Source organism: Semicossyphus pulcher, unplaced genomic scaffold, assembly GCF_022749685.1.
Source record: "Semicossyphus pulcher isolate SPU_LCO1_2020_fin unplaced genomic scaffold, fSemPul1.0.p SCAF_8, whole genome shotgun sequence".
NCBI lineage: Eukaryota > Metazoa > Chordata > Actinopteri > Labriformes > Labridae > Semicossyphus > Semicossyphus pulcher.
In genome coordinates, this window is record NW_027211759.1 from 1262371 (window position 1) to 1277500 (window position 15130).

Below are 15130 nucleotides of genomic sequence, written 5' to 3' on the forward strand. Positions count from 1 at the left end.
TCCTTTTGAGTACTGTAATCTATAACAATTTACTTAGTATAAAGTAGCTAAGAAAAACACGTCAAAAACCCTAATTATGCATCATTAGAGTATTTAATGTAAAGTTAATTTACACTGGTGAAAAACTGTCCAGAAGTTTTGAACAAAGAATAACACGGAGGAAACTAGTTTAAAATTACTTATACATCCTTTGTTCTGACTTTGAGGCAAAGATCTTAAAACAGGGTGACAGTAGGAGTTCTACTGTTCAATAGCTTTTTACTTATTTTTATTCTACTTCTGTGTTTATTGCTCTGCACGGTGTTAAGGTGCAGTTGTACTTTATTATACCTGCTTAAAATGTTTTCTTTACTTCATGTAGTTCTGCAGCAGAGGTGTGTGTTCGTCTCTCTGTGTGCTCCTCTTGTTGGCAAACAGCCAGCAGAACAGCAGCAGAGGAAAGTGTCCCGGCGCTCTGATGGCTCAGTCATGCGTGGAGGCCATTGTTGTATTCTGCAGCTGGGAGCAGAGAGCGGGAGGAGCAAGGGGGGAAACCTCCTTCAGGTCCTTTCTCCCACCAGGACTTATGTTGTTGTTGTTCATCTGCATGCATCACTCTTATGAACTCTCTGACACTGTATGTAATAGAGACCTCAGGGCTCGAGATTACCCAGAATGCATTGTGGTTCACAATTGCTTGTACATGATCAACCATTACAAAACAACAAGCCACGTGTTCAAGTTTAAGTAACCAACCAACATTCAAACACGTTGAAACTTATCAAACCTTAAAGTTTCAAGTTGTCTCGTTGCTTTCATTTTGTTTTTCTTTTGTTACTTTTTAAAAATCATTTTCAATACGTAAGATTTTAAGATTTGCAAAACTGCAAACACAAAAGACTTGAGAATGTTTTTAGTTCCATAACTTTGTTGTCATTGTCTGATTTAATTTTGATACGTTTATTGTGAGAAGGAAATTCTCCTAATAATTGTTGAAGGACAGACAAACCCGGTGTTATGAATCAAGCCCCCCCCACCCCAAAAGGTCCCTGGAAAATTCCCACATTTGTTGTAAAAATAAAATCTTAAAAGTTATTTTCATAACACTTGTACCAGTTCAATTAATCTGCTGGTCATTACTTGTTTCTTGTTTCCTAAATAAATTGTATATTTGTTTGGTAAAAAATGTCAACATTCTAAAACGCCTTCTACAGTAACAGAAAGCTCACGTTAGTTTCTTCAAAAAGCTGCTTTTGTCCGATCAACATATTTGAAAACACAAAAATGATCGATTTACTGGAATGTTTGGAAGAAAAATGACAAATGATTAATTATGGCCCGTCCAGTCTCTGCAGATGTCCAACATGAGTCTGGTTCCGCTCAAGGTTTCTGCCTGTTAAAGGAAGTTTTTCTGTCTCTGTGCTGAATGTTGCTCAGAGCTGCTCATGTGATTCATGTTGGTCTCTCTCTGAACAACAAAGAGTACGGTCGAGACCTGCTCTGTCTGTAAAGAGTCTGAGATAACTTTTAACTGATGACTAAAAGAGATGCTGATTCTGAATGTTGGGAATAATTTCATTGTCCTCACAGGAAGCTGTAACTGACATGCTTTATTGCAGGTCACTCAGAAATGATAAAATCAAACAGAAACAGTTATTACTCCAATATCAGACAGTATAATGTCATTCTCAATGTTATGTAATTATTATTAATACAGACTTGACCACTCGCAGTCTCTGGCTTCAGCTTCTGTTGCCGTTTCAAACTTCCAACACGTCTCAGCTATTTACACAGTAGATACACATCACAATGAAAGCACTCTGCTGGCAGCCGTTCGCTTTAAAGTTATGTAACAGACACAAACATTACAAAAAGAATCTCATATGACTGAAATATCTAGAGTTCAGAAGGAAGCAGAGGACTTGCTTCTCTGTGTTTGATCACAAGCAAAATGTGTTTTAATCTCTACAAATAAATCATAAATAGATAAATTCATGTGTGTCTAAGTTAAATATTGAAAGTCTGAACAAACACTTATTTCTGTTGAGTAAACAAATACATCCAAAAGGTCACTATAAGCTTGAAAGAAGACACGTTTTCGCAGCCATTCTATCTGATATGGCAAAAGCTTCTAGTTCCATCATGTTCAGCTGCAGACGGATGAATACAGTCACTGTTCGCTCAAAGCTGCTGTCGTTTCACTGCAACAGCACTTTGTGTACAGACATCTTTGTCATTAGCACAGAGGTCGGAGCACTAACGTTGAGTAGATAAAGCCACATTCAAAACGCAGTTTGAAGGAGATCTGAGAGCCACTGTGGACTGAAGAGACAAGTTTGAATTCAGTTTAGTGTCCAGAGGATTTTATGTTCTTTAGTTTGGACTCCAGCAGAAGACAGAGGCGCTTCAGGCCTCTGAAGCTCGACTTCATCCACAGCAAAGCATCATCTCTGGTCGATGAAAACAGTTTGAGGAAAGAACTGAAAATAATCCATGTTGATGTGTCTACCTGCCTCCTTTGGGGGAGAGAGATGTTAATGAAATAACAGACCTAAAGACAGATTGAAGTTCTGGACATACAGGATCGACTTCAGACCGCCGTCTCCTGGTCCTCTCTCTGGATCATCTGGTAATGTTGGCGGCTCTCCAGATATTCAGCCAGTTCCTGGTCGTCGGCCTTCTCAGCGCGCTGTTTGGGAGTTTCACCCTGAAAGAGACGCATATACGTTTAGACACACAGAGATAGTTTAATCAGAGCTCAGTCTTTTAACCCTGATTATCTGCTGATACAGAGTTTGATCTGATACTTCAAATTAACTCAATGTTGACGCAGTAAACACACAGAAATAACAGCTTTAGATACCAAAACGTTTTCACTGAGATTCAAATACTGAAAGTTCAAAACCATTAAAGTGACTAAATAGTTGATCTGATATACGAAGGTTTCACTGGAGAGTGTGCCGTATAAAACTACAGAAGCCGCTTATGTCCGCTTAGGGCTTCCGTATAAAACTGATGTGAGATTAGTGAGCAAGAAGAGGTCTCACTCTGTTGGTGTTACAAATACAAAAACACTCTGGCTGTAAACTGATGGTACAAAGTAAAAATGGGTTGAGTTTAATTTTGTTCTGTTGTCAAATGCAGATAAGAAATGCAGTAAAGTAAAGAAACAACACAGCAACACGTAGTAAAGAGACAACACAGCAACACGTAGTAAAGAAACAACACATAGTAAAGAAACAACACAGCAACACGTAGTAAAGAAACAACACAGCAACACGTAGTAAAGAAACAACACATAGTAAAGAAACAACACAGCAACACGTAGTAAAGAAACAACACAGCAACACGTAGTAAAGAAACAACACATAGTAAAGAGACAACACAGCAACACGTAGTAAAGAAACAACACGTAGTAAAGAGACAACACAGCAACACGTAGTAAAGAAACAACACATAGTAAAGAGACAACACAGCAACACGTAGTAAAGAAACAACACATAGTAAAGAGACAACACAGCAACACGTAGTAAAGAAACAACACATAGTAAAGAAACAACACAGCAACACGTAGTAAAGAAACAACACATAGTAAAGAAACAACACAGCAACACGTAGTAAAGAAACAACACGTAGTAAAGAGACAACACAGCAACACGTAGTAAAGAAACAACACATAGTAAAGAAACAACACAGCAACACGTAGTAAAGAAACAACACGTACTAAAGACACAACACAGCAGCACGTAGTAAAGAAACAACACGTAGTAAAGAAACAACACGTACTAAAGACACAACACAGCAGCACGTAGTAAAGAAACAACACGTAGTAAAGAAACAACACAGCAACACGTAGTAAAGAAACAACACGTACTAAAGACACAACACAGCAACACGTAGTAAAGAAACAACACGTACTAAAGACACAACACAGCAGCACGTAGTAAAGAAACAACACGTAGTAAAGAAACAACACAGCAACACGTAGTAAAGAAACAACACGTAGTAAAGAAACAACACAGCAACACGTAGTAAAGAAACAACACGTAGTAAAGAGACAACACAGCAACACGTAGTAAAGAGACAACACGTAGTAAAGAAACAACACGTAGTAAAGAGACAACACAGCAACACGTAGTAAAGAGACAACACGTAGTAAAGAAACAACACGTAGTAAAGAAACAACACAGCAACACGTAGTAAAGAGACAACACGTAGTAAAGAGACAACACAGCAACACGTAGTAAAGAGACAACACAGCAACACGTAGTAAAGAAACAACACGTAGTAAAGAGACAACACAGCAACACGTAGTAAAGAGACAACATAGCAACACGTAGTAAAGAAACAACACGTAGTAAAGAAACAACACAGCAACACGTAGTAAAGAAACAACACGTAGTAAAGAAACAACACAGCAACACGTAGTAAAGAAACAACACAGCAACACGTAGTAAAGAAACAACACATAGTAAAGAAACAACACAGCAACACGTAGTAAAGAAACAACACGTAGTAAAGAGACAACACAGCAACACGTAGTAAAGAGACAACACAGCAACACGTAGTAAAGAGACAACACGTAGTAAAGAAACAACACAGCAACACGTAGTAAGGAAACAACACGTAGTAAAGAAACAACACAGCAACACGTAGTAAAGAGACAACACGTAGTAAAGAAACAACACGTAGTAAAGAGACAACACAGCAACACGTAGTAAAGAAACAACACATAGTAAAGAGACAACACAGCAACACGTAGTAAAGAGACTACACAGCAACACGTAGTAAAGAAACAACACATAGTAAAGAGACAACACAGCAACACGCAGTAAAGAGACTACACAGCAACACGTAGTAAAGAAACAACACATAGTAAAGAGACAACACAGCAACACGCAGTAAAGAGACTACACAGCAACACGCAGTAAAGAGACTACACAGCAACACGTAGTAAAGAAACAACACATAGTAAAGAAACAACACAGCAACACGTAGTAAAGAAACAACACATAGTAAAGAAACAACACAGCAACACGTAGTAAAGAAACAACACGTAGTAAAGAAACAACACAGCAACACGTAGTAAAGAAACAACACAGCAACACGTAGTAAAGAAACAACACATAGTAAAGAAACAACACAGCAACACGTAGTAAAGAAACAACACGTAGTAAAGAGACAACACAGCAACACGTAGTAAAGAGACAACACAGCAACACGTAGTAAAGAGACAACACGTAGTAAAGAAACAACACAGCAACACGTAGTAAGGAAACAACACGTAGTAAAGAAACAACACAGCAACACGTAGTAAAGAGACAACACGTAGTAAAGAAACAACACGTAGTAAAGAGACAACACAGCAACACGTAGTAAAGAAACAACACATAGTAAAGAGACAACACAGCAACACGTAGTAAAGAGACTACACAGCAACACGTAGTAAAGAAACAACACATAGTAAAGAGACAACACAGCAACACGCAGTAAAGAGACTACACAGCAACACGTAGTAAAGAAACAACACATAGTAAAGAGACAACACAGCAACACGCAGTAAAGAGACTACACAGCAACACGCAGTAAAGAGACTACACAGCAACACGTAGTAAAGAAACAACACATAGTAAAGAAACAACACAGCAACACGTAGTAAAGAAACAACACATAGTAAAGAAACAACACAGCAACACGTAGTAAAGAAACAACACGTAGTAAAGAAACAACACAGCAACACGTAGTAAAGAAACAACACGTAGTAAAGAAACAACACAGCAACACGTAGTAAAGAAACAACACGTAGTAAAGAGACAACACAGCAACACGTAGTAAAGAAACAACACGTAGTAAAGAGACAACACAGCAACACGTAGTAAAGAAACAACACAGCAACACGTAGTAAAGAAACAACACAGCAACACATAGTAAAGAAACAACACGTAGTAAAGAGACAACACAGCAACACGTAGTAAAGAGACAACACAGCAACACGTAGTAAAGAAACAACACGTAGTAAAGAAACAACACAGCAACACGTAGTAAAGAAACAACACAGCAACACATAGTAAAGAAACAACACGTAGTAAAGAGACAACACAGCAACACGTAGTAAAGAAACAACACAGCAACACATAGTAAAGAAACAACACGTAGTAAAGAGACAACACAGCAACACGTAGTAAAGAAACAACACAGCAACACATAGTAAAGAAACAACACGTAGTAGAGAGACAACACGTAGTAAAGAAACAACACAGCAACACGTAGTAAAGAAACAACACAGCAACACGTAGTAAAGAAACAACACAGCAACACATAGTAAAGAAACAACACGTAGTAAAGAGACAACACAGCAACACGTAGTAAAGAAACAACACAGCAACACATAGTAAAGAAACAACACGTAGTAGAGAGACAACACGTAGTAAAGAAACAACACAGCAACACGTAGTAAAGAAACAACACAGCAACACGTAGTAAAGAGACAACACGTAGTAGAGAAACAACACGTAGTAAAGAAACAACACAGCAACACGTAGTAAAGAAACAACACAGCAACACATAGTAAAGAAACAACACGTAGTAGAGAGACAACACGTAGTAAAGAAACAACACAGCAACACGTAGTAAAGAAACAACACAGCAACACGTAGTAAAGAGACAACACGTAGTAGAGAAACAACACGTAGTAAAGAAACAACACAGCAACACATAGTAAAGAAACAACACGTAGTAGAGAAACAACACGTAGTAAAGAAACAACACAGCAACACGTAGTAAAGAAACAACACAGCAACACGTAGTAAAGAGACAACACAGCAACACGTAGTAAAGAAACAACACGTAGTAAAGAAACAACACAGCAACACGTAGTAAAGAGACAACACGTAGTAAAGAAACAACACAGCAACACGTAGTAAGGAAACAACACGTAGTAAAGAAACAACACAGCAACACGTAGTAAAGAGACAACACGTAGTAAAGAAACAACACGTAGTAAAGAGACAACACAGCAACACGTAGTAAAGAAACAACACATAGTAAAGAGACAACACAGCAACACGTAGTAAAGAGACTACACAGCAACACGTAGTAAAGAAACAACACATAGTAAAGAGACAACACAGCAACACGCAGTAAAGAGACTACACAGCAACACGTAGTAAAGAAACAACACATAGTAAAGAGACAACACAGCAACACGCAGTAAAGAGACTACACAGCAACACGCAGTAAAGAGACTACACAGCAACACGTAGTAAAGAAACAACACATAGTAAAGAAACAACACAGCAACACGTAGTAAAGAAACAACACATAGTAAAGAAACAACACAGCAACACGTAGTAAAGAAATAACACGTAGTAAAGAAACAACACAGCAACACGTAGTAAAGAAACAACACGTAGTAAAGAGACAACACAGCAACACGTAGTAAAGAAACAACACGTAGTAAAGAGACAACACAGCAACACGTAGTAAAGAAACAACACAGCAACACGTAGTAAAGAAACAACACAGCAACACATAGTAAAGAAACAACACGTAGTAAAGAGACAACACAGCAACACGTAGTAAAGAGACAACACGTAGTAAAGAAACAACACAGCAACACGTAGTAAAGAAACAACACGTAGTAAAGAAACAACACAGCAACACGTAGTAAAGAAACAACACAGCAACACATAGTAAAGAAACAACACGTAGTAAAGAGACAACACAGCAACACGTAGTAAAGAAACAACACGTAGTAAAGAAACAACACAGCAACACGTAGTAAAGAAACAACACAGCAACACATAGTAAAGAAACAACACGTAGTAAAGAGACAACACGTAGTAAAGAGACAACACAGCAACACGTAGTAAAGAAACAACACGTAGTAAAGAAACAACACAGCAACACGTAGTAAAGAAACAACACAGCAACACATAGTAAAGAAACAACACGTAGTAAAGAGACAACACAGCAACACGTAGTAAAGAAACAACACAGCAACACATAGTAAAGAAACAACACGTAGTAAAGAGACAACACAGCAACACGTAGTAAAGAAACAACACAGCAACACATAGTAAAGAAACAACACGTAGTAGAGAGACAACACGTAGTAAAGAAACAACACAGCAACACGTAGTAAAGAAACAACACAGCAACACGTAGTAAAGAGACAACACGTAGTAGAGAAACAACACGTAGTAAAGAAACAACACAGCAACACATAGTAAAGAAACAACACGTAGTAGAGAAACAACACGTAGTAAAGAAACAACACAGCAACACGTAGTAAAGAAACAACACAGCAACACGTAGTAAAGAAACAACACGTAGTAAAGAAACAACACAGCAACACGTAGTAAAGAGACAACACAGCAACACGTAGTAAAGAAACAACACGTAGTAGAGAGACAACACGTAGTAAAGAAACAACACAGCAACACGTAGTAAAGAGACAACACAGCAACACGTAGTAAAGAAACAACACAGCAACACGTAGTAAAGAAACAACACGTAGTAGAGAGACAACACGTAGTAAAGAAACAACACAGCAACACGTAGTAAAGAGACAACACAGCAACACGTAGTAAAGAAACAACACAGCAACACATAGTAAAGAAACAACACGTAGTAGAGAGACAACACGTAGTAAAGAAACAACACAGCAACACGTAGTAAAGAAACAACACAGCAACACGTAGTAAAGAGACAACACGTAGTAGAGAAACAACACGTAGTAAAGAAACAACACAGCAACACGTAGTAAAGAAACAACACAGCAACACATAGTAAAGAAACAACACGTAGTAGAGAGACAACACGTAGTAAAGAAACAACACAGCAACACGTAGTAAAGAAACAACACAGCAACACGTAGTAAAGAGACAACACGTAGTAGAGAAACAACACGTAGTAAAGAAACAACACAGCAACACATAGTAAAGAAACAACACGTAGTAGAGAAACAACACGTAGTAAAGAAACAACACAGCAACACGTAGTAAAGAAACAACACAGCAACACGTAGTAAAGAGACAACACAGCAACACGTAGTAAAGAAACAACACGTAGTAAAGAAACAACACAGCAACACGTAGTAAAGAGACAACACAGCAACACGTAGTAAAGAAACAACACAGCAACACATAGTAAAGAAACAACACGTAGTAAAGAGACAACACAGCAACACGTAGTAAAGAAACAACACAGCAACACATAGTAAAGAAACAACACGTAGTAGAGAGACAACACGTAGTAAAGAAACAACACAGCAACACGTAGTAAAGAAACAACACAGCAACACGTAGTAAAGAGACAACACGTAGTAGAGAAACAACACGTAGTAAAGAAACAACACAGCAACACGTAGTAAAGAGACAACACATAGTAACACGTAGTAAAGAGACAACACAGCAACACGTAGTAAAGAGACAACACAGCAACACGTAGTAAGGAAACAACACGTAGTAGAGAGACAACACGTAGTAAGGAAACAACAGCGCTGAAAGAAGAGCTGTTTAGGAACTTAAAAAACGCTGTACAGAAAGTAGGGTGAAGTGAACAAAAGAAATGCTCTATTATGAGGAAAGAAAATGTAGCAGAATAAGAAGAAAAAAGTCAACAAAAATACAAAAGATTGCAGCCAAGATATTTTTATTTGTTTCTGGTTAAATGACTCGAATTGAAGCAGAAGAAATGTTGTGTTTCACATATTTATCTTTAGAGAGAGAGAGAGATAGAGAGAGAGAGAGAGAGAGAGAGAGAGATAGGGAGAGAGATAGAGAGAGAGAGAGAGAGAGAGAGAGAGAGAGAGAGAGATAGGGAGAGAGAGAGAGAGAGAGAGAGAGAGAGAGAGAGAGAGAGAGAGAGAGATAGGAGCTTTTACTATCCTCTGTTTCTCACACTAACTGAATGTCGGCTCCACACCAGCTCTGGACACACTAACTAACACATGAAGTCTTTTCATTGGCTGCAGAGGAGGAGAGAAAACTCAGATTATGGGCTGCTTCCTGTTACCACTGGCTTCACCATGACGACGGTGAGCCACGGCCTTTGTGTGCATCGGAGCGAGGCCGGGGATCCTGCAGCGCTTGGTTTCTCAATGACACACAACATTAATCACTTTATAGAAGTGGGTCACATACTGCTGGGGGGGGGGAGGCTGGTGGCCGTCACTGCGCCTGAGAACGCCTCACAGAGCGGACCCCTCCAGCAGGAAGCTGCCCCCGCTGAGCGCCACAACTGTTCACTGAGATCAAACATGGAAACCTTCCACCTTTTCCATGGAAAAACCAAAAACCTGACCAACAATTACATGTTCAGTGAGACATGTCTGCTATAAGTGTGGTCTCCATGGAAACGGGACATCTGCTCTGAAGCAGGAATGTTTGACTGCCTGCAGCAGAAACATCATCAGGAGGAAGAATGTGACTTTGTGATGAAAGCAGACAGCTGGTGACAGTTTGAGAGGTTGGTTGAGCTTCACCTGGCAGCTCGAGTATGATGCTCACAAGGATGACATGCAAAGTGTGTTACAGGTGTTTATTACCTGCAGGTCTGTCTTCATGAGCGACGCCCCGGCCTCCACCAGGTAGTGACAGATGCTCCTCTGACCGGAGGAGGCGGCTTTATGAAGCGCCGTCTCTCCTCTGAAACACACACATCAACATTTCTCACATTTAAAACCATCACAGCAGGTTCATCTTTAAACTCAGTTTAACACAGAACCTGGACTCACGTCTCTCTCTCCGTTATATCCAGATGAGACGCGGGCACTGAGGAAGACAACAAGGACACATCATTTATTAATAAGCTGTGAGGGAGACGGACCTTCATTATGTATGACATAATATGTCAGAATAAAAACATGAAAGAGCCTGTCACATGTTATTGATACATAGTAACAGTGGATGTGTTGAGCCTGCAGCAGAAACAGGCTGTAATGTTCTTCAATAAGCAGCTGATTGAAACAAAAAGGTCTATCTCTGCAGGGATCCTTTCTGTCATGTTGTCACACACTTAGAATAACAATCTGAGCCTGTCAGTGGAAACAACAAGAACTTTTAGTGGACGACCTTTGACCCATCAAGGATTATGTTGCAGCCATCACAGCCTGTTTCACTGCTGCAGGATGAACACGTCTACTGAGACACTCAGACACTTTATTACCTGTGAGACATTTAGAGCCCAAATAAATAAATCAATAAAATAGCTCAGGTTTCAAACATCACGATTGTCTCCTAATGAAACGTCATGCAGCACACACACAGATACCTGTTCATAGTGGTTCTTTAATATTTTCCCGCGTTGCTTCTTATACGTGAAAATGCTTCAAACAAGTTTTGAGACGTTTTTTACTGAGAAAGTTGTTCTCAGATTTGATGCTAAAAGTGACTCAGCTGATCCGGTTGTTTTAAGGACCGGCAGACCTTCTCGTCGAGTGGATGTGCTGCTTCTCTTGTGAAACACACAATGTACATGCTGTACTCACTGAGCTGGTATTTTCAGCTTAAAGGGCAAAAGAATCTTGCAAAAAAAACTGAACAAACAAGAAATCCCACCCGCTCACACCTGACTACACATGGTTCCCACGTCTGCAGCTGTCTGTCAGAGCAGACAGCTCAAACGATCACTCCTGCCTATCAGCAGGTCTAACAGCTGCTCATCACGGAGCCTGTAGTTTCACCTGCAGCGGGTTGGACATTTTCCACATACATGTGTGCAGGGAATCAGAGCTGCTTCACACAGACACGTCTGATACCAGACAGTCAAACCAGTTTTAAATAACAACTAAGTACTGTGCATGTTTCTCTAGTTAACACAGGGCCACCGTGGAACAGTCTGTCTGCGTACTCCAGTAAAGAGCTCGAGGATGGATTTCACCGTTTCAGTTAGTAATGTTCTAAAGCATTTACAGTTCAGATTGATCTTTAAGCTAATTTAACATAAACTCTGGTTCAGATACAGTCATAAAGTCATGCTGCTCAGAAAAGCTTAAAAACGTCTCACTGAATAAAAGCTTGTAGTTTTCACGGAGCTTTTTGACTCTGATCAACAGAAATGTTTTTCATTGGCTGCTGTTAAACCATAAAAGGTCTGAGCAGGTGAATCACTGTAACTGGTCTGAAAATATAATAAAAATAAATAAAGAACGAAACGAGTATAAAACATGAACTCTGTGTCCAGATGAACCTGCACCTCGCAGCCTTCGCAGGCTGATGCATCAGGACTTAGAGGTGCTGGGTTCTACTGATGGCGCCCTCTAGTGGTCACATAAGAAAACACAGTGCCTGACAGCATCGCAGACTGAGACGGCTGAGAGCTGCACACACACTGAACCTTTCAGTAACAAGAGAGTTGTTTCTAATAAAACCGCGATTAAACAACAGTTTTATAACGTCTGTTTAATAATTGTTTTATTAACATTTCTCTCCGTGCAGAAATATTCCAATGTAGTCTGTTTTATTTCACTCCTTTAAACCTGTTTATGTTACATTGTGTCATGTCTCTTTAAACGTTAGACTTCCCTGATATTTACATGCAAAAATATGAAAACATAAAACATGGACTTGGAGGCGGAGTCTGTTCCTGAGTTTTCATTGTAACCCTGAAGATTGATCTCCTGTATGTGTTACTGTGCTGCCTCTGAAGCGCTTTGTAATCACATCTGTTTGGAAAGTAAATGATATTATTTCCATTCTTATACAGCAGTAGGGTTTATCTGGATGCATGGATCTACTACATACGTTGTATTAACTCTCAGATGTGCGTCGGCTAAATGAAATAGTAACATTGTCTGATAAACACAGTTTGTGGTCCACTTTTATTTAAAACTTTTAACATGGATTTCATCGGGCTGTGTCTGCTCACATGATGGTGCTGTGTCTGCTCACATGATGGTGCTGTGTCTGCTCACATGATGGTTTTCTGCCTTCATGCTTTAATGATGACGTATACATGTCTGTGTCAGAGTGTCATCGTTCCTTCTCTACCTTTATTACCTTTCCACAAGATTGACTCAAACTCATGAACCTTTCAGAGGGCTGTGATTGGTCCGGGAGTCTCTCACCGTTGTCGACGATGTACTTGAGGATCTCTTTGCTGCCGGCCTCCACAGCGTGATGTAGCAGCGTGCAGCCGGCGGCGTCCTGCAACAGAAGCTCCGCCCCCTGCTGGTGGAGCTCCATCAGCTGACCAACAACAACAGGAGAGGTCAGTTTAATAGCATTAAAGAAGGAGTCCAGCTGTTGTTACACTCCGGTTACACTCACTCTGTGCAGGTCTTCAGTCTTGATGCAGCTGATTAACTCTGCGTCTGAAACACAGAACAGATCACAGTGAGCAGCTGAACGCCACACGGACCTTTAATAAACCGGAGTTTCACCTGCTGCATGCTGGGATTTTGTTTTTTTACTGAGAATTTCATTTTTTATTTTTAAAGGTTTTGTGAATAATTTCACTTCAATTTTTACTTTTTTAATTTCTTGAAGTTCCAGGGTGGATTTTTTTTAACTTTCTTTTAATTGTTTTTTTTCAATGTTTTTTTACTTTTTTTACACGTTTAAACGTTTAAACGTTTAAACGTTTACTTCTAATTAATTTCTTGTTTACTTTTATTTTGTAAATAATAATAATTTTAAATTGTCTTTGTTTTAGTTTTTGAACATTTCGGAGGATAAACCTCTCCGATACATTTTAACATGTGGAACAAACATTAACATCGTTACTTAGACATAAAGCAAAGATCAGAGGAATATTTATACATTTCATGAATATTATTAAATATCAATAAATTGTATTTTGTGATATTTAATAATGGAGTGTCGGCGTGTCGCGTGTTTCCTTCCCCATCATGATCTGACACATTGAAACCTCTCAGGAGCGCCCAGTGTCCAACGCACGGATCGACTGACTTTAACACGTTGTTTGTTTGTTTGTTTGTTTGTTTAGTGAATTTCAGGGAATTGTGAAGAATTAAACTGTATGTTTGATTTTTCGAACCTCTGAAGACTTTTCGTAGACTTGTTCCAACACTTTACTCTTCTAACCTCAGCTCATTCTCAGGATCGGCCCCGACTCCCACAAGTTTCTAAATATTCATTCATATGAAAGTTTCAGATATTTCTCATTCAGGTGACATCAGAGCGTCAGAGCTGCAGCTCAGCAGCAACCTGACAAACATTTACCTTTTTCAGGGTCGTGTGAGGTAGCACTGGAAGGACTGTCAGAGAGGAGGAGAGAAATAACATGTTAGACATCACCAGGAAGAACATTTAAAACACACACACACACACACACACACACACACACACAGGCGTACCTAATGATGGGTCTGAAATCAGCAAGCGTTGTGTTGGAGCGATGAACATTTAGGATCTTTGCTCCTCTCCTTCAGACAGACAGCAGGTGAGCAGAAGTTCAGACATGGACAGGTGACAGGTGACAGGTGACAGGTGACACTTCAGACCATGGTACCAGCAGTACTGCAGTATCAGGTACTATAGACGGAGTACTTAGAAGTACTCAGACAACCAGAGCTGTTTGTCATCAACATCTATCAGACAAACCTCCCAGCTGTCTGATATGTACACACACATACGAATGTACTGATACACACATGAATATGTACATATATATATATGTGTGCAGTATATACAGCAGGTAACATGATGTCTGTTTGGATGCTTTAATGAGTAACGGCTCATTGACTCGTACTTTACTGCAGCTGTATGCCTCTGCACACTCGTCCACACGTCAGGCCGACATGTTGGACACACACACGGATAAACAGCTCAGCATCTCTGCCGTCGCTCCTGTTGGCTTCACAGGAGCCGTGCTGACCGTCATCTACTGCAGGTCAGACTCCTGACAAGCACCTCACAAATAAACCTGCTTGTCCTGTGTGTGTGTGTGTGTGTGTGTGTGTGTGTGTGTTACCTGCAGAGGGCAGTCTTTGAGGAGCTTTCAGACAAAGCATCAGCCACCGAACTGTCACTGGAGATCCTCTTCCTCTGAAAGTCTCTCACCCTGAAACACACACACACACACACACACACACACACACACACACACACACACAGCTGTTTTATGACTCCTTCTCAGTAAACTCTGTGACATCAGTGAGTCGGTGAAATAAGACCGGTGGAGACCA

The 15130-nt window shown here is 39.8% G+C and overlaps 1 protein-coding gene across 4 annotated transcripts in view; it reads right to left on the minus strand.

Annotated features, from left to right (window-relative positions):
* Positions 1 to 1574: 1574 nt before the first annotated feature.
* The window catches only part of dgkzb (diacylglycerol kinase, zeta b), a 46616-nt gene continuing 33060 nt past the window's right edge, over positions 1575 to 15130 (minus strand). For 3 of the 4 annotated variants that reach the window (XM_069685883.1, XM_069685882.1, XM_069685880.1), the window contains exons 26-33: positions 14917 to 15006; positions 14300 to 14368; positions 14166 to 14200; positions 13251 to 13294; positions 13049 to 13169; positions 10718 to 10754; positions 10529 to 10628; positions 1575 to 2686 (exon numbers count right to left, since the gene is read on the minus strand). In XM_069685883.1, the coding sequence (XP_069541984.1) occupies positions 2570 to 2686; positions 10529 to 10628; positions 10718 to 10754; positions 13049 to 13169; positions 13251 to 13294; positions 14166 to 14200; positions 14300 to 14368; positions 14917 to 15006 (613 nt within the window). In that variant the 3' untranslated portion in view covers positions 1575 to 2569. The remainder of the gene's footprint in view (positions 2687 to 10528; positions 10629 to 10717; positions 10755 to 13048; positions 13170 to 13250; positions 13295 to 14165; positions 14201 to 14299; positions 14369 to 14916; positions 15007 to 15130) is intronic. The other variant, XM_069685881.1, reaches the window with a different exon arrangement.